This window comes from Watersipora subatra, chromosome 2 (assembly GCF_963576615.1).
Source record: "Watersipora subatra chromosome 2, tzWatSuba1.1, whole genome shotgun sequence".
In the NCBI taxonomy this organism is placed as follows: domain Eukaryota; kingdom Metazoa; phylum Bryozoa; class Gymnolaemata; order Cheilostomatida; family Watersiporidae; genus Watersipora; species Watersipora subatra.
The window spans coordinates 42,261,972-42,289,583 of NC_088709.1; the positions used below are offsets into that span (position 1 = coordinate 42,261,972).

General features: G+C 34.3%; 1 protein-coding gene across 2 annotated transcripts; it reads right to left on the reverse strand.

Annotated features, from left to right (window-relative positions):
• Window positions 1-147: 147 nt before the first annotated feature.
• Window positions 148-27,612, reverse strand: LOC137387767 (lymphokine-activated killer T-cell-originated protein kinase-like). Of its 2 annotated transcripts, XM_068074277.1 has the most exons (9): window positions 27,556-27,612; window positions 26,875-27,174; window positions 25,350-25,433; window positions 24,854-24,968; window positions 23,202-23,309; window positions 22,105-22,225; window positions 19,690-19,819; window positions 701-889; window positions 148-265 (listed from the first exon to the last, which is right to left on the reverse strand). In XM_068074277.1, exons 2-8 carry the CDS (start codon window positions 27,147-27,149, stop codon window positions 715-717), a joined length of 1,008 nt encoding a protein of 335 aa, XP_067930378.1. In that variant the 5' UTR covers window positions 27,150-27,174; window positions 27,556-27,612; the 3' UTR covers window positions 148-265; window positions 701-714. The 2 variants fall into 2 exon arrangements, with proteins under 2 accessions (XP_067930378.1, XP_067930377.1); XM_068074276.1 differs by lacking the exon at window positions 148-265 and having other exon boundaries at window positions 591-889.

Sequence of the window (27,612 nt, forward strand, 5' to 3'; positions counted from 1 at the left end):
TCGATTTCCGGCAGCCTGTAAAGCGGCGCGGTCACCATCACTTAGCGTTCCTGAATCCAACTTGTTGGAGGTATCAAAACATTCTGCAGTCTTTACTTTGGTCTTCACAGTTGTTCCCCTTGCTCCGTGATAGGCCAATTCAAAGGCGCCTGATGGCGTCTCCTTTACAGAAATGTTGTCATGGTGACAAATATCATCGGGCGTAAAGTGAAGCTTAGACATGATTGTCCTCAGCTGTTTGTAACATGCACTGGCCTGCAGCTGCCTACAATGTCACTATAGAAAAATGCACTCATTTCGATGACATCACTAGAGTGGAATATTATAACTAGTTTATTCACATTGCAAACCAAAAATAATCCACATGGTTTTTATGTACATATATTATCTCTCTACACACTTTTTATGAATCCTAATAATATTTATAAAAAACATAACTTGTTAGATTATTTGGAAAAAATGATGCTATTTGTACAAATGTTATTTAAAAAGTATCTCAACTTATATGAAGCATACGAATGAGAGCTGCTAGCTATACAAACTGAGCATGGCAAGTGTGAAAGGTGTAAGAGAGCTGCTAGCTATACAAACTGAGCATGGTAAGTGTGAAAGGTGTAAGAAATGCACTAATGTATAGTAAGTCTCATGAGGATGTACAGTATGACTGACACTGGTAACTGGCTGTAGTTTTCGAGGTCACCTTTAACACTAACACTACTCAAGTAATCCTGGTTTCTCAACGAGTTGTTGTAGTGTTTCGCAGATTTCACGTGCAGCTGGTCTTCTCTCCGCATCCTCTCGGCAGCATATCATCATGAGAGCGATGTAGGGGTGTAGCAACTTGTCATAAGACATGTCAGGTAAGGCAGGAACAGTTCCTAGGGCTTCGCTATAAAAAAACTTTGGCTGCCAAAAATGCTAATAATTGGATGCTTACAAACTAAATATGCTTTCAAGAGATAATACCTAACAAGAATTTGCAATTTGGTGGCACTTAAAAGCCTGAGCATTTCAACAATGGCGTCACAAAGAATACGAGCATTATGGCCATAGAATCTGGAGAATTAAGGATTGAGGTAATGGCATACACAAATAAACATAAAATACTTGTTTTTTTTGTGAGGAATAGCCACTAGTCACGTGGGGAATAGCCACCAGTCACGTGACTAGTGGCTATTCATCATATGACTAGTAGCTATTACTCATATGACTAGTATCTATGAGTCATATGATGAATAGCTATTAGACATGTGATGAATAGCTATTACTCATATGACTAGTATCTATTAGTCACATGATGAATATCTACTAGTCACATAATGAATAGCTATTAGTCATGTGATGAATAGCTATTACTCACATGATGAGTAGCTATTACTCACATGATGAATAGCTATTAGTCATATGATGAATAGCTATTAGTCATATGATGAATAGCTATTAGTCATATGATGAATAGCTATTAGTCATATGATGAATAGCTATTAGTCATATGATGAATAGCTATTAGTCACATGATGAAAAGCTATTACTCACATGATGAATAGCTATTAGTCACATGATGAATAGCTATTAGTCATATGATGAATAGCTATTAGTCATGTGATGAATAGCTATTACTCACATGATGAATAGCTATTAGTCACATGATGAATAGCTATTAGTCACATGATGAATAGCTATTAGTCAAATGATGAATAGCTATTAGTCATGTGATGAATAGCTATTACTCATATGATGAATAGCTATTAGTCACATGATGAATAGCTATTAGTCATATGATGAATAGCTTCATCATGTGACTGAATTATTATAGCTTCATCATGACTGCTATTAGTCATGTGATGAATAGCTATTAGTCACATGATGAATAGCTATTAGTCATATGATGAATAGCTATTAGTCAAATGATGAATAGCTATTAGTCATGTGATGAATAGCTATTACTCATATGATGAATAGCTATTAGTCACATGATGAATAGCTATTAGTCACATGATGAATAGCTTCATCATGTGACTGAATTATTATAGCTTCATCATGACTGCTATTAGTCATGTGATGAATAGCTATTAGTCACATGATGAATAGCTATTAGTCATGTGATGAATAGCTATTAGTCACATGATGAATAGCTATTAGTCATGTGATGAATAGCTATTACTCACATGATGAATAGCTATTACTCACATGATGAATAGCTATTAGTTACATGATGAATAGCTATTAGTCACATGATGAATAGCTATTAGTCATATGATGAATAGCTATTAGTCATATGATGAATAGCTATTAGTCATATGATGAATAGCTATTACTCACATGATGAATAGCTATTAATCATGTGATGAATAGCTATTAGTCACATGATGAATAGCTATTAGTCACATGATGAATAGCTATTAGTCATATGATGAATAGCTATTAGTAACATGATGAATAGCTATTAGTCATGTGATGAATAGCTATTAGTCACATGATGAATAGCTATTAGTCACATGATGAATAGCTATTAGTCACATGATGAATAGCTATTAGTCACATGATGAATAGCTATTAGTCACATGATGAATAGCTATTAGTCATGTGATGAATAGCTATTACTCACATGATGAATAGCTATTACTCACATGATGAATAGCTATTAGTTACATGATGAATAGCTATAAGTCATGTGATGAATAGCTATTAGTCACATGATGAATAGCTATTAGTCATGTGATGAATAGCTATTAGTCATGTGATGAATAGCTATTAGTCACATGATGAATAGCTATTAGTCATGTGATGAATAGCTACTAGTCATATGATGAATAGCCATTAGTCACAATGAATAACCATTGGTTGACTGCTTTACTACTGACAATGATTTAGTTAAATTACATTAAAGGCCATGTGTGAATTTCACTATCATTCATTGTGTCATGCTGTATCAATGATGCAACACTTAAAGTAAGCAAACCTATAAAATTTTGGAATTTCATAAACATCATGGAATATTTCACAAACTAAAGCCTTCTATTTGAGATTCTTCGCAACCCTTGGTATCAATTATTAGGCCTCCTTAAATAAGCAACTGTTAAAATCTACCAACATACAGACAACTGGACAATTAAGGGCAAGTTAGACCATAAAACAGTTGTCACCAACTAGTAGCGAGCGATGCATTAGTGACATATTCACCACACAGCTACCGAAATATACTTAAAGGTTGACTTGCAACAAAATTCACATTACAGTTATTTGTTATCAAAAGATTCATCATGTCTCACTCTGCTGTGTCGTAAGTGCAAAATATATGGAAATGTGATTACAAGCTCTTAAAAGCTCAAAAACGAACAGTTAAAGGTGTGGTTGCGTCAAAAAGGTTAATTGAATGAAATTAAGACCAATAAAAGGCTAAAACATCAGCTACAATTTGATGTCATTTTTGTGTTTGTAGACTAACCCTGTCCAGAGATATACGCGTTTGAATGAGGCCATCTTTTAAAAAGCTCAGATTCGTGCGGGTGCTTCATTCGTGACGTAACTAGTGATAAATATAAAATCTCTTTATTAGCCAATCATTAGCACGAAATTTTTATATAGGTCATATTAAATATTATCGCTCGTAAAATGGGTTGTCTGTGATTTTGAAGATTCTGGTTATTAGGGATCTTACTATATTACTAGTTAGTCACGCGCATTGACTAGTATTAGATTCTACTAGCTACGCGCATAGACATCGATATTTAATTGACATCGTTAATTTACTGAATTACTGCACTGACACGTTTTATTGACGAACAACAGAATTGTAACAATGCGAAGGTGACTAAGTTTTCTGAGTGTCAGGTGATTAAAGATTGGGGCAGACCGGTTATGGTTACAGCTGACAGGAGTCAACAGCGTTATGCTGCAGAGGAAGATAGGAGAATAGAGGTAAAGTTATCTTTAAAGAATAGAGAAAGCATAATATTATTATGCTTTATTATTTAATATTTATCTTGAGGTGTTGACTGATGTTCTAAAAACAGAATCAAGGAGATTGACTGATCAGAAGCTGAGATATAGCCAGCCAAACACAGGTCTACCAAAAAACATGTTTTGGTAATCATCACTATATGAAGTATGAAATCGACTTGTGTGCCATTGGTCAATTAAGCCAATTAATGCGCTCTCCTATAACAATCACGGCGTTTTAATTGGTTTAATCCCTGAAAGTATAGAACAATCAAATTGGGCCTAACAATCATTGCTCTGAGAATTCCGAACCAGTCCCTCTGACGCGTAGATTAGTTTTAGCATAAAATAATTACACGCATCTATTATTTCGCAACATTTCGCCATCTTGCTAGTTCAGCTCAGTTTTGTTGTTCTCCCATTTAGCTTCCCTATTCAGACTCATCTTTAGCGCTGTTCAGATTTTTTTAACTATAGCTAATAAATGGAATCAATTAAATCAATCTTGAATCTCGGTTATCATTTGAAATTTTCTACAAATTATATTAGTTACATCATTTATTCTATACGCAGTTATATTATTATTTTGCATAATATGCATTATGATTATTATATTAATCATAAAAAATAATCATAGATAAGATAATAGATAAATAGAAAAATCAAATCAAAAGTTATCGTTTTCTTTTCTTACAGCAACAGCAGCACGGTCAAGTTATTCTTTTTAAAATTATGGCTGTAGTGAACTTACAGTCTGTTAATAGTGACGATGATAATCATGAAAATCAACTGAATGCTGCCGTAGGTACACAGTAGAAAAATGATGAATGAACAAAAATTCACATTCCCATTTCTTATTCTAAACAAACTGCAAATCGCGGATGTCGCATATAGACTATACACGCGCCGTTCGTTGAACAGAGGATCTTCGGAGCATATCCGTGGAGATCGAGTTAAAATTTGAAGCACAATAGTCAAAATCTGCTCTTCTGTTTTGAAAAATCATGGCGAGGGGTTGTGGGCAAATGCCTTTACCACACAATGTTTGCTTGATTTTCCTGAGAAACCAGAGCTAGTCTGTAAATTCTTTACTATCGCGAGAGGCGTTTCACATCTCGTAGCCTAAAACAATCATTATACGTAACGGCGGTAAGGGTGCACAACTCCGGCATATGACCAATAAGTCGATTTTATACGTCACAATTTCCAGGATTTTCGAAGGGTTTTCCTCTGATTCGTTATTAAGTAGACCTGTGTTTGGCTGGCTATATCTCAGCTTCTAGTAGGTCAATCTCCTTGATTCTTATTTTAGAAAATCAGTCAACATCTCAAGATAACTAATAAAGCATAATAATATTATGCTTTCTCTATTCTTTAACTATGAGTATCCTTTGCATATATTCTAAACTAACGCTAATAATTTTATTACTCATGAATGCATCTACTAATAAGTAAAGTTATAACCTTTTGCTATCACGAATCATCGTTTCACAACTTTTTATCGTTTCATCTAGCTATAACATTTGCTGAAAATTTTCCTTTGCAATTTGAGCTAGTAAATTAAATTTAAGATTAGAATTCATGTTCATTTCTCCCTTGTAGAAAGTGAGAAAAATCGATTGATCAATGCTCATCTTCAACTCTCAGAAACAAAGCTTCGAATTGTTGGCTTTGCGTATTTATGCTTTTGTTAAACATTTATTCATTTTGAAAATTACACTCGCAATCTATCTAACAGTAGTATAGTGAGAGCAGATCTACACATTTATGCACTTAAAGTTGGATTTTGGGTACATTTTAGCCCGAGAACCTCGGAGAATGGTGTTGTCTGATGGAAAGTTTGGGGGGGGGGGTAGGTGTGTGAGTGTTGGGAGCTAAGGTTATGAAGTTTGAGAGGAATTGTGGGAAGGATGCGGTGCTGGTCGAGAGGAATTGTGGGAAGGATGAGGTGAAGAGGGCGATGGTTTCGGGTTTCGATGCGATGGGTTTGGGGTTCGGGTGTCGACGAGTTGAGAGATCGATCGTCGAATGGTTGGGGTTGGGTTGGCGACCGGTGGGGTGAACGGTGTTATGTCGTTTCGGTTGAATGAACGCTGATGTTGGACGAGTTCGGGCGTGTCTATTCGTGGAATCGGTTAAGTCTCCCTTCGTTATAAAACTCTTTAAAGATGAGTAATAAAAAAGGGGAAAGTCGAATGAATTATTCATTATGAAAAATTTCTTTTGAGAAGACATGAAGAGTCTTTATAGAAAACTAGATGATATAATTCAAATTTCTCCAATACTATTTATTAGTTTTGGATTTTTTCCGGTTAACGGTGAATTTTTACGAAATTTAATTCAATTTGAACATAACCCCTCGGATTGTACTTATGGTATAGCTAGTTATGAAATTATTCAAAGGTTGGGAATTACTGAACGACTTGTTCAATGGGCTTATCCATCTTCACGATCAGCGAGATATTGTGTAGGCAACTCAGCTCGTTCAAACTTTTGTGGATGGAGATCAATGCCTATTAAGTTTGTTTGTTATCATCCACAATTCGAAGAAAATAATGGTAGATTTACAGCTCCAATTAATTCTTCCACTACTCGATCCACCATCAGAACTACACATACATCCAGAATTCCTACCACCACCACAACTACACTCGCTAGTACAATTCCTACTACCACCACAACTACACTCGCTACCATCATTCTAGCAAGTGGAATCACAACTCTTCCATCATCTGAAAATCTTAAGGGAAATATAACTAATACCCCTCCAAGTAATAAAGAAAGAGGCTATGGAAATGAAAGTTTTTCTGTAGACAAATTACAGGATGTCGAAATTTTTTATCATAATCACATGCTGCTGCTAAAGTTGTAATCTAATTTTCATGCTTTCCTAAATTTTTATTCCACAATGAAAATGATATGTGAATATTGTATTGATTTTATTTTAATAATAGTATCTTAAAATATACAATAAAATATAAATTCTCCATCTTTGGAGATGAAGATTTTATTTCTAAAGGTTCTATTGATTTGCATATATATTCATTCAAAAAAAAAAAAATCTTTTTTATAAATACTAATTGTCAGTTTTCTGTGGAGATGAAGAGCTTGTCACTTCAGAATATTGTAATTCTTTCTTATCGAGAAAGAAGTATGTGCTGCTTGACTCGCTTTTCTCATCATCTTCTTTTTGTTTTGCATCATCACTGTTTAAATATATAAAACATTGAAGAATGAGAAAGGATGAAATAAATGGATAACTATATATCTTTGGTTTTAAAATTCTCAAAATCTACTTACCAAAATATACATTGAGCTAAGCCATCGTATACGTCTTGTCCACATGTGCAGGAAGGTAATCTGTCTATAGGATAATCCAATGGTAAATCCAATTGCAACTCCGTTTCACTATTTTGAGAGTTTGTTTCTTTCGAGATGTTTTTTTCATCACTTTCCTCACCATCTTCTTGATACCTGTATAATTTTTTGAAAATCCATTGAAAATTGAGAAAAGATGATGTATATAAAATGAATAATTATATATTCATATAAAACTTTAGAATTTAAAATTTCAAAATGTACTTACCAATGTACACATTGTGCTAATCCATCATATACATGTCCACATGTACAGGAAAGTAGTCCGTGTGTACAATATTCCCATGGTGTAGCCCAAATTTGAACACAACTATCTGTACATTTCCCTTCTGACATTTTACCCTTCTCAGAATTCTGTTAGCTTATGAAGAGTGTTATGATAATAATGATTTGTTCTCGATTGCTTTTATAAAGTTGAGCATCTGTAAAACGCTTGAGTGAGTTTAATGAAAATTTATAAATAGATTACAAAACATTTCTCTATGCTTACAATTTCGCGAAAATGAATTTCGCGAAATTACACATATATATTATATAGTCAACTTTCGCGAAATTGGATTTCGCGAAATTTCACATTATATATATTATATAGTCAACTTTCGCGAAATTGAATTTCGCGAAAAGTGAATTTCGCGAAATTGGATTTCGCGAAATTTCACATCATATATATTATATAGTCAACTTTCGCGAAATTGAATTTCGCGAAAGTGAATTTCGCGAAATTGGATTTCGCGAAATTTCACATCATATATATTATATAGTCAACTTTCGCGAAATTGAATTTCGCGAAAGTGAATTTCGCGAAAATGGATTTCGCGAAATTTCACATCATATATATTATATAGTCAACTTTCGCGAAATTCAATTTCGCGAAAAGTGAATTTCGCGAAATTGGATTTCGCGAAATTTCACATCATATATTATATAGTCAACTTTCGCGAAATTGAATTTCGCGAAAGTGACTTTCGCGAAATTGGATTTCGCGAAATTTCACATCATATATATTATATAGTCAACTTTCGCGAAATTCAATTTCGCGAAAATCTGTTTGCTATTTTCGCCTCATTAATTCCTTTGGACACACCCATCATTCTTCAATTCACTATATAAGCATTGCATGATCTGATGGAATATTCTGCCTCATTAACCATCTCTTGATGCCTACTTATATTTGAGAATTTGGGTCGATCGAGCGTTGATACCATAAGGCTTGTATGCTTCAGCTAGAATTCGGTTAGTCGGCTACTCGCGATTAAGTTCGTTGAGTGTCGCTGTTTTCAGGGGCTGTTGTGTGGACAAGCGCCTTGGCATTCGACCTGATTGTTTTCCTAGGTTTACCTATGGAATTCTCCTGTTTGGTTTGGCTTAACCATTCCATAACAGCCTCTCGACCAGTAAATAGATGAAGATGATGAACTAGTAAAGAGGCATACATGGATTAATATGTGGATTATTTTGAGGATAACTCCAACTCAGCGTGAGTATATCAATATATAAAACTTATATCAAAAATGTTACGTTATTGAATCATTGGCTTTGCCGTTTCCGGTTAGTGCATGCGCACGCAGTTCTGTTTTTATCCTCGAGGATGCGTTACACGTTTTTCTAATGCTCTTGTATTGTATTCCTTATTCACATGTACTATTGTTCGTTATTCATAATATACGTTCTACAGCATTAACTACACACATATTCAACAAAAAAAGTAAATAACATTCGGTTGTATTTTTTACCAAGTTTATTTCGATATAAAGTATATATGTATATTCAATTGTAAAATATAGAAAAAATTTTTATGTCAGTTCTTCTAGTAATTTAACAATTTGGGAAGTTCCTTGAATATGTACATTGTCAATACCTTCATTTTCTTCGTTATTAAGACTTTTACTAATTTTTCCATTCCAATCATATCTATCTAGTATAGTTTTTCGAACTACATGATCTCGTGTATCTTTTTCAGAAATTTTTAGCATAACTGTTAGAAAATCTTCTATTGAACATCCTCTGCTCCAAAATATTGCAAAGAGAAGACAGTAATCTCCACATGTTGTTGAAAGAAAACCTTGGAGTAGAACATCATTCCATTTAATTAACTTTATTCCAGAAAGTTTTAAGATTTGAGCGACATCTGGATATGTTGAAGGATCTCGTCCTGTTGAATCGAAATAATTAATTTCGGATTTTGTTCGAATAACTCCTATCCAGTGTTCTCCTGGTTGATAAGAATAGTATGTGTTAAAAATATATATTCCTTCATTCGATAAAAATTGTTCTATAAATTAATTTCTTGCACAGACAGCAAAAAAATGATTATTAGTCATGTGATCTTGGGAAAGAACATCGAAAATATTTGCTGTATTCATCCTTAGAATATGCTTCCACCACTGAGTCGAACACTAAAGTCAGAAGCGATTTCCATCATTCCATCTTTTTGTATATATGTATTAAGATAGACATTTTCTGGTGTTGCAACCCGAAAACCGATATCGATTGTTAGTGAAACATGTCTCATTAAATGAAATCCTTCGGATGAGAGATCTCCTGTCAAATCGAAAGCGTATATTGCAAGTCCAGTTTCATATTCACTAAGTCCAATTCCACTTCCTTCAGAAGAAAGATCTTTTCCCATTGCATTTAGAAGTTGTACATATGGTCGAGTATACATTCTATTTACAAAATTTGGAGTATATCGTTTTCCAAAAGGTAGTCCATCAATTTGTAGTTCTACATGACTCACATCGTAATGACCAAATTTGAAAGGATTACGATTGTATGATCCATTTTCTCCATCGTGTGATGAAAGTGAAACAAGTATTAAATTTGGTCTAAGTGTGTTATCAGCAATTTTTATTTGAGTATGGGTTAATCCAGTATTCACATTATAAGATCTGGTGTATACCCGAGAAAGAGGATACTTTGCATTAACACCATTAAGTAGTTTTTCGTTATGTAAAAGCTGAATTGTTTGGTTGATTTTTAATTTTCGAAGATGAAGTACACATTTCGTCAACTTTACTTTTCCCCCTCCTCCAGGAGTAGCTGTTGCTGCCATCAAACAATAACTTGGTTTACTTCGGTCTAGTTCTAATTTACAATTCAATCCTGGAATGAGATATCTTTCCTGTTGAAAAATGCTAAGATGGAGTCGTCCAAAAAACTCAAATGAGTTTGAACCTCTAATAAGATTCTTTCTTGCTGTAGCCGCACTATTATCGAATTCCGCACCATCTTTTGCAAGATTATCATCTTGAAACCATCCTTCTGCTTTTAATTGGTATTGTTTTGCTTCTCTGCTATTATTGAGAAGGGTTTCTATGAACGATCTCATAGGATAATCACTTGAATGTTCAACAACAGATCCATTAATTTTGAATGTTGCTGTTTTGATTAGCGAATGAAAAAACGCATCCCCTGGTACAACATTTACATTAGCAGCAGTATTGTTTAAATTGGAACCATCGTCCTTGACTACTTTTCCTTCGATTTGCAAATATGAATTACTTAAATCGATATAGTGATCTACATCTCCAGGTATTTCAATTTCAATTGGCCCATATTCACTGAGACGTGACGGAGCTAATTCACTATAATATCCGCGCTCCACCGAACTATGTGTGCCTGGAACATCAAATATACCCAAACTTTCGTTTATCGTAAAAGGAGAACCCGATATTTTTAAACCTGTTGAACCAATCTCTCCAGAACTCATCTTTCACTACTGATGTATGTCAATGAAATGAACTAAAAAATATTGAGATAATAATATATAAAGCATTTTCAAATTTAAAAAAATATTTGGAGTGGCTTTTCTCCGTCGCTTTGCAGGTTTGCTACGGTTATTTAATTTTCTTTTCCCAGGTTTTCTAACTCTTGGAATTACTACTTCATCTGTTTCTTCTTCTTCTTCTTTTGGTCTCTCTACCATGTTATTAAGATAATTGGATGCAGCATCTAACCCTTTTTTCCCTAATGAGATAGCCGTTTTTTTTGCTAGAGGCGCAACAGCTTTTGCTAATTTTTTAAATATTCCTGATAGTCGTCCATTTCCCATCACTCTCTTTCCTTTATATGGTGTCAATCCGCCATTTCCTGATTGATTAGACGTGTAATATTGAATGTAAAAGTTTTTTGAGTCTTCTGGAGTATATGGAATTAATATGGAATTCATTGTTTCTTTCTGAAATGAACCGTTAGTATAACCTTCCCTCCATCAAATGGTACTTTTTCTCCATCATCACTTGTTATAAGGGTCTCTATCACATCAGTAGAAATTTTATCCACTTCAACGTAATGCGCTTGACTGAATTCTGTATAAACTCGAGAGAACTTCTTTCCACTTACTGGGACAACTCGTAGCAATCGTACATTTGCATCTCCAACGAGTCTGTTACTTACAATTGATGAATATACGTATAATGATGTAAATCCATAGTTGATATCCGGAGATGTGATGTTTCCGTGTTTTCCCACATTATAAGTTATCTTCGGATCTAATCCTAAGATATTTGCGAAATCTTGTGAAAACGAAACCTGAACACTCGAATCTCTTACATACAACATAGATTTGTTGGATATTTTGTCGTATTCGAATTCTATAGTTGGATGGAGATTGAAGGGTTTTAGAACATCATGAGTTCGTTGAATTACTTCATCTATATCTTCGTATCTTCCATTTCCAATTTTTATGTCAAAACGACGAAATCTCCCATTAAGTTCCGCTTTTGTGATGCTTATTATTCCTTCTACTACATTTGGCCAATTATTTAAAAACGATATATCTTTTAGAGCAACTTCCCATTGTCCTTTTGTAAAATCTACATATCTGGCTAGTCTAACTGTAAAGTTTGAATTAGTATTTTTAGGAAAGTCACTAAAACTAGCATCAGAAGGAAGAGTTACGAACTCCGACATTTTCAATTCTTTCAATGAAGTTCAATTCCTTATCATCCTCTTTTATTTAACAAAATCTCTTTCATTGACCCAGCTATTGAATGAATCAGGATATCCCATCCATTTAACGAGTATTTCCTTTGTTCTTCCTCGTTTCCGAGATTTGAGAATTTTCTCAATTCGAAAAAATACGGGTTTTTTTACTTTCTGTAGTTCATCTTCATAAAAAGTTCCATCAACCGGTTCGTTTGCTAAATCACGTAATTTATAGATAATCGGTCTTTCAAAATCAAGCACTTCTGTAATTTGAAAAACTTCAACTGTCCAATTTATTGTGAAACCTCTTTCGAAAACTGTTCTAGCTTTACTAATACGAACGTAATCATCAATATTGAATTTGGGAGTACTGTCAGAACTATATTCTCCATTTTCATAAATCCTATTCCAGATTCTTTCTTGATTTTCATAATTTACATCATTCGGTTTTATTCCTAATGTTGTGTGAATAGTATTGTTATATGCTTTTACCATTTGTGGTAAAACATCAATATATCTACGATCATCCGAATATGTCATGAATCTATACATCTTCACCCGTAATGTTTTGTTGAATCGTTCTATGATGGAAGCTTTAATTGTCTCATTCTCAGATGTAAACCATTTTACTTTATTTTCTTTCAAAACTTTTTTGACATCTCGATTATTAAACTCTTTTCCTTTGTCTGTTTGAAAAACTCTATAATTAGTTCCATCCAATACTTTTTTTAAGGCTTTTGCTACCAATATACCTGATTTGTTAACAAGAGGCTCTACCCATGCTTTTCTTGAAAAAACATCAATCATTGTAAGTAAAAATGTAATTCCATCATTTTCAGCTCGATGAGATCTAACATCCATTAAATCAGCCTGTAATTGTTCACCAACTCCTGCAACAATTGTAGGTCTTCTTCTAAATTTCGTTTTTATTTGTTTGTGTAACGTATAAGCATCTTCACCACTTAACCAATCTCTAACTTCTTGTTCGCTTTCTTTTCTCCGAAGTGCTTCATTCAGTTTTCGTGCTCCACCTAATGAAGATGGTAGATCCGGGGTATAATAGAATTCATTTAGTAAGTCGTCCATTTTCCTCTTGTTCCTACATAAGGTTTTCGTGAAGACGATCTATTCGAATTGGATTTTGATTTATTTGATAAATTCGAGTTCGGCTCCTTGATAATTTTTTCAAATAAGTTATATTGTTTCTCAAATGAATTTGGAGAAAAGGGAGAAGATACAATTGAACTATCTTTAACTCGAATCTTTCTTTCAAGAAGATTTCGTAAGTTCTCAGGTTTAATCTCTCCTGTAGATCCTGTTATTTTCCCGGTTAAAGAATCATAATTTCCAGACTTTTTCAATTTTTCCAGAAGATTTTTCGCTTTAGTTCGATCCTGAATCGAACCGAAGTCTTCAACTATTGAAGAAATGGAATAAGATCTAGAAGAATTTGACGATGGTTCTTCTTCGTTTAACTTCGGTGGTAATAATGTGTCTTCTTTTTTTGGCGATTCTTTTAAAACTGTAGAGTCTTGAGACGAATTATCTTCGGGTAATTCAGGTGTATCTTTCTTTAGAGTTTCTTTTGAATTTTGTGGAGCTGAAGGTGTTTGTGACATCATTGAAATCGGATTTCGAATAGTCGGAGACTGTTGAATTGGATAACTCCGAATTGAATTCATTTCATCTAAAAATTTTTGAAGTTCAGCTGCATACAAATTAACTTTGTTATAGTCTGAAATAGTGTTATCGTTATTAATTTGACGCATCCTATCTCTGGTCTTCTTAACCTTACTTACTCTTGGATTTTCTAATGGATTGAAACGAAGTGATGAACTATAGCCATCATTGATAATTTTTGAATCCTGTTGACTTTTAAATTGGTTCCTTTTGTACTCGTCTTCAGAAACCAAAAAAAATTTTTTTGTATACTTAGGAAAGCTCATCTTCCTGCTGAATGATTAATACAAGTTGAGGGATGGCTTTATAATCCGTTTCAATAATCCTTTTCCGTTTTGCAAAATCTTTCGTTTATATTTAAGAGGTTTGTTTTCATCGATAATATTCATCAACTCCTTTTTATGTTGACTCAGAGAATGGTATTGATTTTTCGTTAAAGGTACATTCCCATATATAATATTTTTAACAATTTCAAGTAATGTTCTAATTACTTCTTCTTTCATATGAGGTAAAGCAGAACTTGCAAGTTCATCGGTAAGACTGTTCAGTATTTGCAGAATTACTCTGTTTTTTTTCATTCTCTTAGAAAGTGGAGAATTATCCATGATAACTTAATTATTTTCTTCTTCGTGTTTTAAACAATCCTCCGAGCAATGGTTCAACTAATCCTGGGAGTATAGCACCCGCGATCGGACCTAGTAAAGCCGATAAAAACCCTCCTTTTTGCAAAAGTTGTTTCTTTTCCAAATTCGATGTTCTAGGACTAATCAGTCGAGCGATGTTTTTACTTTGTCGACTCAAAGCTTTATACTGAGCATCAGTTAGTCGTTCTTTTCTTTTAATGAGTAATTTCACACAATCAATAATTGCTAAAATTAAATCCGTTTTAGCATTTTTAATAATCGATTGTTGAGAAGAAATAGAATCTCCAACTAGAGATAATAAAGTTAGTAAATTTCGTTGAATTCTTTTTGTTTCAGCCATATCTATGTGATAATTTTAGTGATGTTATAGTAATCACTCAGAGGAAGATACAGAAGTGGTATGATGAATATTTAAAGAGAACTTGGAATATATACTTGTTTTATTTAATTATGGAATACAAATCAAAATCGTTTGCTTAATTAGGCTTATAAATAATCATAGGCGTAGAGTCAACAGGAGGGAAATTTCCCATAATTCTCATTGTATCATCGGTTTCTTGTCGGAGGTCCAGTCTCATGAAGGAATATGGTGAAGATGTTGCATCTCGGTAGGATTCCTGAAAATATTTAACTTGTCCAGGAAAAACTTGTTTTCCTAAAAATGTGATTGATGTAGAATCCCTGGGGTTTTTTCCTATAAAAAAATAGTGACTATTCAGCGAAATTGTTCTAAGTTTACCAAAGAATAAGTTTTGTGTAATAGTAAAAATACTAATATTTAGATGGTGACTTTCTCGAGTATACAAATTGTTAGCCATCTTGATATTTGATGATAATTCCTCCATTAGATCATCAATGATCATCCATCTATTTTCTCCATCTTTGGGAAAAGTACTCGGATCTTTCAATCCTTCATGAAATTCCACCCCTTTCATATCCTCAAAAGCTTCCTGCCATATTCCATAGCAATATATAATTTCGATTGGAGGAGGAGGAGTAGATATTAATTGAGATTGTTCAATCAACCGTTTAACGAGTTGAGTTTTTCCTGATCCTGTTGGTCCTGTTATCATAGATGTGAAAGGAGAATGTAACCTCACATCAATTGATTGTAGTCCGTCTTTCTCCATGTTTTGATAATTACTAACATTTGAAGTTTTCATTTAAACTAATTATAATGATGAGGAGATGTTTCAAAAATCATACTTTCATTATTCACAAGATTTTGAAAAAATACTTCTACATAGTTCACAGTAGCATTCATCTTTTCTCCTGTAATCCGAATAAAAAAATATTCAATCAAAGATGAAGCTACAGTTATTGCAATTAATATTAAAACCACTCCAAAAAATTGAAGCAAACTTTGTCGAAGCGGTTTTGATGTAGATTTAGTGATGTTATCAAAATGATTATGTAATAATACAGCCTCTTCAACTAATCCATCTGTTTCATCTTTTTCTTCTTCACAAGAATTGTAAACTTTAGAATTATCCTTATGAATAGTTTCCATAATTTTATATTCCTTCTAGTTGAACTTCTCAATGATATAATGTTCATATATATAAAACTCTTAACTTATAAATAGTGAATGGACAGTTAATCGATTCCACGAATAGACACGCCCGAACTCGTCCAACATCAGCGTTCATTCAACCGAAACGACATAACACCGTTCACCCCACCGGTCGCCAACCCAACCCCAACCATTCGACGATCGATCGCTCAACTCGTCGACACCCGAACCCCAAACCCATCGAAACCCGAAACCATCGCCCTCTTCACCTCATCCTTCCCACAATTCCTCTCGACCAGCACCGCATCCTTCCCACAATTCCTCTCAAACTTCATAACCTTAGCTCCCAACACTCACACACCTACCCCCCCAAACTTTCCATCAGACAACACCATTCTCCGAGGTTCTCGGGCTAAAATGTACCCAAAATCCAACTTTAAGTGCATAAATGTGTAGATCTGCTCTCACTATACTACTTCTAACTCTCAAATTGAAAGCCATCAGTAGAAAGCCATCAGCGTTAAAACGACGTATATACGAATGACATTTTTGTTTTATTGTTACAGGATGTTCATGTGGTTCACTAGCGAAGCAGTCGTGTCGGTCTGGAAACTGCCATAAATGGGAAAGAGAGACACGAACGGGTCCTGCACAAACCATAATATGTTTTGTTTGAGTTTGCTGCAGTAGATTAATTTGTCTTATTATATGAGATGAAACTATGTAAATGGCCACGACTTGGATAGATGGTTTAATAAAAACTTTGTGCTGCGACGGAAATTCTTTGGCTTGTAAAAGTATATAATAAAATAATATTGTTGAAGACAATGCAAAACAATTTGCAGAACATATTGAATACATCATAGCCCTGTTGCCTTCTGTGCTGAAATTTTGTCTGATATATGGATTTATGAAGTGTAATGAGTTGTATTGGCAGGTACTTTTGCATAGCTCGACTCAATTCCAACGGACTAAATATTAAGTTCAAAAAACTTTATGCTCCACCCTACTAAGTGAAAACGGGTGAGTCCACAAACCGCCAACCAGGTGCGAGAATGGCTTTAGTAATCCTTTGCCAGAATAGGTGGGTTAATCTATTTCAACGAAATTGACGTTTTCCGTTCACTATTTCGGTCAACTCATAAAACCATTTGTTTTGTACTTGAATTAACCAATCGAATGTGACCAGCAAATTTTTTCTACAAATTGATAATGATACTAGATGATAATGACTAGATAACGTTGACTATACATGACTTTTTGGGATGCAGTTGGTTTCGCCATATATTCAACATATTATTTCCAAAGATGGCGGTGTGCTTATTTTGTTTAGTAGCTAGTTTCCGGTGTGAGTAGTAACTGAAAACTTAGCTGATACAAAGTCCGCGATGAAATAAGTTAACTCGGCAACCTACAGTGGTGTGCATAAACTTGGAATCACCAGTTAAATCTTCAAATATGTATGTTCATATGCTGTTGTCTAAGAAATTCTTTGGAGTTAAGTGCCTCAACCCCATCAATATATATATCATTTGAAAGGGAAAATTCTGAAGAACAAGATGATGCCAAATATTCGAAAATATTCTCAGATTTTTATCGCTGGGGGTGGATCTACCGAAAGGCAGACTTATTGCAGGCTATGAATGTTGTTAATGAAAATTGATAAAATAGGATACAAACAAACTCTTTTATACAAATTGGTGGCCCTGAAAAGGGCCGTTGGGTTATTGTTGGTCTTCAGAAGGACTGGTAAGGTGTCTTGAGCTGAGCATTAGTATTTTATTGGCCAGCCCTTGTTCTTGATCACCATCTGACACCGTCGAGATCTTGCTAATCGGTCGAGATAAAATTGCTAATCTGTTTAATAGGATTATTATAAATCACTCAGAAATGATTGTGTTAAATCAATCAATGCATTGTTTGAAAGCACATCTTCTGCTGATCAGATTGATGTATAATATCTGGCATGGCATCATAATTAGCGGGAAAATAGAAAGCAAATGGAAAATCCATTCGATATAGAGTGAACAAAACAATGTGATTCCAAGTTTATGCACACCACTGTAATTACCGTAGACCGGCAGAATCGTAGACCGGCAGAATCGTAATCGGTACTCAGATGTTTACACAGCATTTAGATGAAGCTAATATGACAAGTTTTTAATTTCCCTTATTTGAGGCGTTTGAGACATTCATAATAATGTATCTGTAGCTAGATTAAAAATTTTATTCTAGCCAACATTAGCAAAACAAAATTTATGACAATAGAGCCACATAGGACTAGGCTTTTATTGCAATAGCCGATGTGAATACGAGAGATAAAGACAGGTTGTATCACTCGTTACATCATTTTGGGCAAGTCTGGGCAGTTTTTTTGGCCTGAGCGTTTTTAACGCAATCATCTATTTTTGATTTTAATCTTCAAATATCTTGACAATGAGATCGGCTAACACAACAAACAACATATCAACTGATAGACATAAAAAATTGCTTTCTTTTAACATCAAATCAAATTTGACGCAACCACATCTTTAATCACGAAAACGCTGTAGATTAGAATCCCTTTCCAAAACGGCTCAAATGGGACGCAATCGAACAAGATGGCTTCTGTTTACACTTTCATGCAGCCTTATTCGTCGAAATATTTTCACAAACATACGTCACACATTCAATAAAACCATGTCTATTGTCCTTCATCATCATTGTAATGCTGTCATTTTGAGCCCTGATATCCCAAAACCTACTGTAAAAATTCGTTTAATTTTTTAACCTAAGCTCAAAGGAGTGCATATCGTTCTATGACAAACATGACGAGCCTGTTGGCCACCTGTGATGGTCGAAAAATGTCGCAGAAATTAGTCGTACTGTTTGGCAGGAAGTATGGGTCATATGATCAGATTACGGCTAGACAATTAGACCAAGCTGAAACAAAACTGAAAAGTAGCGAGCATCTATATTTTATACAGGCTTTTCAGTAAAACCCCGAAGTGTTTGTCATAAACTAGTGCTACGAGAAGTTTTATATTGAGCCTTTTATTGGCCTTTCAATTCACGTGAAAGCATCACGTGTCAAAACAATAACCAAATCATTTGTCTACATCAGAGAAATAAATTGATTCCAATGTACGGCGGTTTGGTGATGGCGGCGATTAACTTTTTGAGCTTTTAAGAGCTTGGAATCACCTTTCCACATATTATGCACCTACAACGCAGCAGAATAAGATATGGTGAATCTTTTGATACCAAATAACTGTAATGTGAATTTTGTTGCAAGTCAACCTTTAAACTAGCTGTGCTACCCGGCTTTGCCAGGGTAGTAAAAATCAACTTATAAACAATGAGAGGTAATGAAAGTTGCCTGCTACTTGCTATTAGCGTGGCACATCTCCAATGGATAATTTGAGTAAGCGTACTAATAAGAGCTACCCTCTCCGTGCCATTACGCAATCACCCTGTGACTTTAATAGCTATAGCTGGAACTACACACATATATACATGTGACCAACTTTTAAGAAATATATATATAGAATATAGATGATCGTTCAGCGGACATTTAATGAATTCCCTCCCAAAACCTGCAATCGCTGATGTGAAACACTAACTTACCTGAAAGCTGATTCGTCGAATGACAGCTCGCTGTCATCCAGCATGTGTGGCATGTGAGGCATCGTAAGAGAGAGCATCTCATAGATAACGCAACCAAGAGAGTAGATATCAGCCTTGTCGGTGATGAGCCCTACGCAAGAAATAAAGATGCAGTTAATCAAGGAATTTCATACGCCAATTGATACTATGATAGCTTTTCATCATCATTACTTTTAAAACTGAAGCAAGAATTATGCCCATTTCATGAGGGATACTAACATGTAGCGTAACACCAACATTCATACCTCAGAGTGGTGACACACAAGTGTAAAACACTGGAAAATAACAACCATGGCTAAAACAAAGAACAGAAACTATTGAGTGTAGCATACAAGGAATTCATGCACAGTGATCATCTCATGATATCAATTTATCCAAATCCATTCAATGCATTAACACTTTAAGTTATATGGAATTTCGTGCGTAATATGAAGCCAAAACTTTACATAAATTCTTTACATTATGTAAAATCTACATCAAAGGAGGTTTACTTTATAAGGGCATCTACTGTACCTCAAATTTACCTTGTAAGTAGAAGTGAAAACTTGTTCAAAATTTTCCTCATATCCCAAATTTCTGGTATATTGGGACACTCGTATGTTGAGGTATGACTGTACAGTGACCATTCAGTGTATGACTTCTCAAACACGCATTCGATGTAAACTTTTAACAAATACATGAATCTACACCAGAAATAACCTCCAACATACTACTTTTGAAGTTTCTCAAAACATTGCAGTTTCATAAGCAAAGATAAAGAACCAAATAAAAATTACACAGGAATGGTAAAAACTATAGAAGTTGGGGCAAATTAATCCAAAAGGAAGGAAAGTTGAAATCCAGGACTAAGACTACAATTCTGTTGCCTCAACAACGTAATAACAAGACTTTTTTCCTAATTATTAACTTGCATACGTTAAATAGCTAAATAAGCAGATAAGATCCATGTTGAGCCTGATAAGGAAATCTTCTAAAATTTTACCCAGAAATATTATGAAACTAATATACAACACATTTATGGACTCTAAAATTAGCTGCTACCTGGAGTCATAGGAAAATGCTCCATTTTTTTGTTTCAAAAAACTATTAATACCACAAAAGCATCTAATGCGCATAATTATTGATGAACCACCGCCGACTTCATCTCACTGGCTGTTAGTTAAACTTTTTTGTTATGCCTGTTGATAAACTTTACCAGGATAAAATTCTTTTGATGGCGCATTCAGAATTTTATTCAAGTGATTATAAAGTTAAAAAACTCTCCCTATAATACTAGATTTTTGAAAACCAATCTACCATTATCAATATTTTATACCACTTCCGGTCAAAAAACAATTGAATACAGAGTTCCATCACAATGGAACAGTCTTCCAAAATGCTTTGGCAAAAATTTCAGCATTTACTAGCCTTAAAAGAAACGTGAGGAGCCACTTGTTAAGCCTTAATCAAGACCTACTAGTTGAATTTTGATGAAATATACAAAATATTTAGACTGACCAGTCAAAATATGCCAATTTCTGTGAACCAAGCGCCTTGACTAGCTGCAGTGCTACTGCATTTAGGGCTCATCATAATAATTCCTTAATATGAAGGAATTAGGCTTTTAATTTTTTTCATTTAATCAATATTGTAAATATATCTTCATTTTTGCTTAATGTTATATTTCTACTAATTGATGAGATAAAACACACGCACACGCTTTTTAGACATAAAAAATGACACACTGGACTAAGGTTGACAAACCTTATGGAAAAGTTTCGAATAAATTCCAAGTCAGAATACCCTCATGTCTAGACAAGCCTGTCCAATAGTCTGAATATCCAACAACAATGTTCTCTTAATATTGCCTAAACTAGAAGCTAGGCGCATAGCTCCTTGGTTACATTAATCATAATGCATATATCAGCATATCCACAATATTAGCTCAGTGTCTGATATTTGACCTTTTAATCTCAGCATTTCCACCTCCAAACTATACCGTGATCAATTTCTACTAAAAGGATTCTCCTCCAACTTGAAGAAGTGACACCCGCAAAATCATCGCACTTTGGGGAAACAGTTATGAGTGTCGTGGAAAACTTTTTAATCTTAGCATACTTGTGCCATAGCGGTACTACAGTAGATGCTTAAATAACGTAAACATCTTATGATGTAAATTTCACTTGACATAAAGAATTCATGTAAAGTTTTTGCTTCATATTACATAAGAAATTCCATATAACATGAAGCATCAAGTGGGAGCAAGTTGCCAAATTCGAAAGACACAGCTCTTAGAATAGTAAATATATATTTCTGGTTTACTTTATTGTAGACATACAATATTTTTTCATTCTTGTTAGCCCAATGATGACAAGTGTGAAAATATGATATGAGTACCTCCACTAAGAACCTCAGAGCTGGTATAAGCCGAGGTACCAACATATTCATCAGAGTCATCAGCCAGGCCCTGCAGATCTTCCTTCAGTTTCATACAAACTCCGAAATCACAAAGCTTTATCTGCATATAGATATTATATTACATACACCGATAACACTAGTTATTTGCTACATACTAACTGCTATATATTAGTTAGTACAGTAGATGCGCCTACAACGTAAATAATCCGTTTCAGGAACATTTCCATAATAGGGATTTTATGTTATATGAATTGTAAAACACATGTAAATTGATTAATGTGTTGTAAGATCGTCCCAAACTCACCTCTTTAGCCCTTCAAAAAGGAAAAACTAGACTTAATGTTTCCATTTAATGATTGTACAGTAAATGTAGTATTAGTTTGTATCGGCAACTTTCTCATTTTTTTAATCATTTTCACACAGTTTGTGGTCTATGATTACAACAAAAAAGGTCATGAGGAGTGCACACTTTCAATGTCAATTCACATCTAATTTGTCCAATCTTTCTTCTAGACCACCATGTTCATTCTTCAAAGAAAGAATAACAAAAAATTTCCTCAAGTCTAAAACAAGACAAAAGAAAAATGTATTTTTGCTATACTAAGTGCGGCATCAGTCCATCTGTCTATCCATCACCAGATTTTGAGATTCGGACAAAAATTAACTTTTAGCAAGACTACAACTCGTGACCCTAACACCTGCACCAATAGATCGCCTTTAAGTATTTCTGATTAATTGTGCAGCTATTCATTCTCCATGCTTTGTCAACACGCCTGTCGATCTATCATGGCGAGCAAGAATACCAGGGTACTAGCATATAATAGAGATAAGGTAACCCCACACGTCATTTACACTCCCAAGTGCAACGGAAGAAAAAGCGATATTTGTAAGGCGAACACACGATTCTCGCTATTCAAATCGAATTTAAGAACTTCCACCAAACTGACACTTTATGTTATATGGAACGTTTACGTGGTACGGAGCAAAAACTTCACATAAACTATTTTCAATATGCTGAATTTATGTTATAGGAGCGTCTACTGTATATCACTTGCGACTTGAAAAATACCACTGACCTCTGCAAAATCTCCCTTTACAAGAATATTGTGGCTCTTGATATCACCGTGAAGTAGTTTTTTGTTGTTATGGAGGTAGTCTAGAGCTGAACTGGCTGCATACACAACCTGTAGTAGAGATGATAGTAGACAAACCGACATTGCAGGGCCCCTTCGAGAATGCATGTAGAGAGTTTTCTCCTCCACAAAAGTTTTACTCAGTGATGGGTATGATGTTCGGTCTTAGTACTTTTATGTTGCGCAACGTAATGATCATAAAAAGAATAAAGAAAATGAGTGGACTCGTGCAGAGACAACTGCGAAGTAAGAGCTATTGAGTTAACACTTTCTGGCTCATGTGACTCAAAGCTTCACAAAGTTGAACATGCATGATCATGTCCCTCGGTGGTTTCACTTTTGACCTCCATCCACCAAATGTCAGCTATGGCTGTCCGTTCAATTTGAGTGTAGCATGATAATATTAATGATAATCACTGACCAACAATAAAACGTCAGTGATAAACAGGTAAAATTGATAGTTAAATTTGATTCTCCAAAAAGGAGCTCATGTGTGCAAACAATGAAGGTGGTTTTTCACTGATGAACACTCGAGGCTATTACCGAAACACTCCTGTCAACCTTGTAAAACGTTAAGAAAATATATGACGGTTGGCCATCACTATAAACTAAGTGTACATCAAAAAGCTCTCATCAATATTACGCTGTGGTACAACTTGGACTTTGCATAATAATATAAAAAAACAGTTCCTCCATTTTTTTTAAACGTTAGAGAACAAAAAATCATTTTTAAGGGTTGTATGGTTAAATGGTAACAAGAAGACAACTCCTCGTATAACATTTGCTTCTACAAAAAGAAGCAATACTAAGTAGAGATAACAAGTAGTTCAACATCTCAACAACAGATAATAAACAGGATACTGCAGCTCTAAAATCAACTTAGTGCGTAAGTCAAATCTAATTTACGATTGTGAATTTCTCCAACAGAGTAACAAAAATACACCTCTTTTACTATTACTTGATTTTTTGCACCAAAATTTTATGTTATGAAATGCATTTATTTTGGTAGATTAATATTATATATAATTATAAAAAATTTTCATTATTAAACGTTCAAGCTGGTGAACAAATCAACAGAACATATTGAGTACTTATATTTGCTCCTACATATGAGTTTCGACAAATATTTTTGTTTCAATAAAACAAATATTGCAACAGAGTTATCACCTAAGAGCATACATATTGCCGTACTTGCACTTCCTTCATCATGATTCCAGGGTAACAACAAACACCTCTTTTAATGACTATTATCACTCAATTAATTTAGTTCCTTAACATATAATTTAATATTTTTTTCATTTGATTTTCACATAATGTTATAAAACAGATTTGTTATATCAAATAGTTTTATAGCTATATATAACCTTTAGTTTTTATCATTACTGCTCTGAGATATTGGTTTACTTAAATAAAATACAACGTACTCATAAAAGATTATTTGTTCCAAGATGTACAATCATGTCATACGGAGAAAACTTTAGAAAGGGTTATCTTACTACGCCGCTGTCTGATTGAACATATATTGGTTAGAGTGATAATATTGTTTACAAGCTTCTAAAACCGAGTCAATGACCAGTACAATTGACCAGACCTACTTTATGAATTTTGTTAGGAGGAAATGGCTCTCCTTCCTCTTGTCGTAATTCAATTAGTTGATTGAGTGATTTCTCACCACTTTCCATGCAGAGACATAATCTGCCATCATCACCTCTGCAACAGAGCCAAGAATCTTTGCTTGATAAGGAATTAAGAACCAAAATACTCTCCCTTAGACATTCAGCGAGTGTGGTGACTATTTCCTAGCCCACCTACTCTAGTAAAATGAGGAAGTGCCCAAAAGAATCACGCAAGAATGGCAGCCGCTACATACAATTACAACCATGGTTACTATAGCTGTTTAGTCAGCTAATATATTACCCAGAATGAGCACAAGACACCCTCAGCTACAGGCTGATTACATTATCAACAGAACAATAGTAACAAGAAGTAGTATCTGGGTCTAACATACACTTATTTATACAAACTTTCACATATAGTAGTAGGGTAAGCGCATTCAGGAATGTTAGCATGTTAGGGAAAACTGGTACCCACCTTACTGCATCCCTGTACCCTACTATGTTAGGGTGGTCAAGGCCTTTTAATATGTTTGCTTCATATGCTAGCCGTGTCTCATACCTGTTCATATACGAATATATCATTAATAGCAGTTTCCCAAGGCAAACTATTTGCAAAATACCATAGCCGCAATCAAATCAGTGATGCTTCGAATATTTGAAACAAATGTGTATGCGTACGTTATCCAAAGCAAATTAGCTATTGTGTAATTGCAGTTAAAACAGTTCTGGTAATGATTCTGATATTGAAATTCTGACGATGAAAATCAATGGCAGACATTAACGGTACAAAAATTACGTATCTGCATTTAACCATTGGATGTTTTTAGCTTTTGTTAGGTTGCACATTTCTATATGCCAATTTTGTGGTTAACTAATTACAGTTCCTTGATATGATACTACTGGTGAAACTAATCAGAACGGAATCATCATATATATATAATTAAAACCTGCAAATGATTATTACTTTTATATTGATTTTAGAATTAATGCATCGCATCAACATGTAGAATCACATTATATATATATATATATTATATAACTCTGACAAGTAAAATAAAACAAATGCTAGCTAAGCTTGTTTTTGGTGTATTGTTTATTCTGTAGTGACTGCTCAAAGTGAAAACGTTTTTAGTAAAGCAGAATCATAACGTGTCCAAGGTGAAATTCTCAAGTGCTAGATCAATTTTTCAAACTTGTTTTTGTGAAATGCAATGGCCATAAGTGAGTGATAAAATGAGTTTGGAATATTCTCTCTATGAATCGGAGAATGCAATAAATTTTCAATGGCATAGGTTTGGTTAGTTTCAATATCTTATGTTTTACCTAGTGTTGTTCTCACATAAAAATGCATGTAATATACCCAACTTATCTATTGATAGAAAGATGCATGTAATATACCCAACTTACATATTAATAGAAAGTTAGAAATTTACTTTAATGGTCATCTACATATTACAATCACTTGCATGTACACTTTACAACATCATTGTTCAATCAGCGGCTGAAAAGAAAGAACTTATGGTAACCTTGAGGAATTTCGAGGTTACCATAAGGTAATCAGCCTTATCTTGAAGAGTTTCTTTTTTTGCTTCCTATATACATTTTTGCACATAATAGTGTCAATTATTTCAAAATCATTAATTAGTGTGCAGCAGGCAAATGATCAATTCGATTTGTTAGATGTCTAATCAAATCAGTTTGTAACTGATTTCATGTCAAATACAAACTTGATTTAGCTACAGCTCAGTAAAATACATCAGTTACGGTCAGTTCAAATTGGCACATGTAGGTGACTAGGTTATAAATAATATTAGATAGTTTCCTGACAACACTGTTCTTACAATATAAAGATGCTTCTCTGCAGTACTTTCCATTTCGAAGGATCATGAAATCGTTTTTTACAAACAAAACTAATTACAACTGCAATTACTATTGGTTCATTCCAGCAGTTGTGATCCGCTTCAATATATGATAGTAGGCCTACAGCTCAAAAAACTTACGTTTTAAGTCCATTTGGGCTCTTGTTCACCAAAGAGCTCAGTTTCTTAACAGCCCATGGAGATTTTACCCTGCCACTAGGTGTAGCAGGTTGCTGCATCAAATATACATTAATTCCAGTGCCATAGCCAAGTTGTTTCAAAAACGGTGATGGTGGAATTGTCAAAGTCTTTGGTTCCTTGTTCAAAGGAGTGGATACCGAAACATTGGTAGAGTCTCTGGATGGCCATTTTCTTTTCACAGGCTTGATAGGAGTGACAAAATCACTTTCAGCCATACTAAATATTCGTCTCTTGGTTAGTCTGGCAATATAACAATAATTTATACAAATTTGATAAAACAAAGATTAGCCACTCAAAGATTAGCCATGAACAAGAGAATACTCCAAATAGTTGCATTGACGTTTCTTAATATTTAATCTCGCTACCCTCTCTAATCGCTCACTAATATCTTGCTACTCACTTTGCATCCTATTCAGCTTAAGCCTTACTCTCATTAAATAACTCGTGTAGGGCTGATGGAATAGTGTAGCCTACATATATTTATTTTTGTTTCGATGTCCTTTTTAATGTGTCTATGTTATTACTTCCAGTTTGTTGGCTTAAAGTATTCAGAAATTTAATTTGATTGACGAAAGTTGCAAAAAAAAAGAGAAAATGAGAAATTATGAGAAAATAAACTACCTGCCTATTTTTTCTTTTGACAACTAAATAAAAGCAAATGTGCGGCTGGGAATTACG

Coding starts and splice junctions, on each gene's coding strand:
- LOC137387767 (XM_068074277.1), bottom strand. CDS start 27,149: ATGGCTGAAAGTGATTTTGTCACTCCTATCAAGCCTGTGAAAAGAAAA. Junction 25,434..26,874: donor AGCCCAAATGGACTTAAAAC/GTAAGTTTTTTG, acceptor GTATATGAACAG/GTATGAGACACGGCTAGCAT. Junction 22,226..23,201: donor TAAAGGGAGATTTTGCAGAG/GTCAGTGGTATT, acceptor ATCTATATGCAG/ATAAAGCTTTGTGATTTCGG.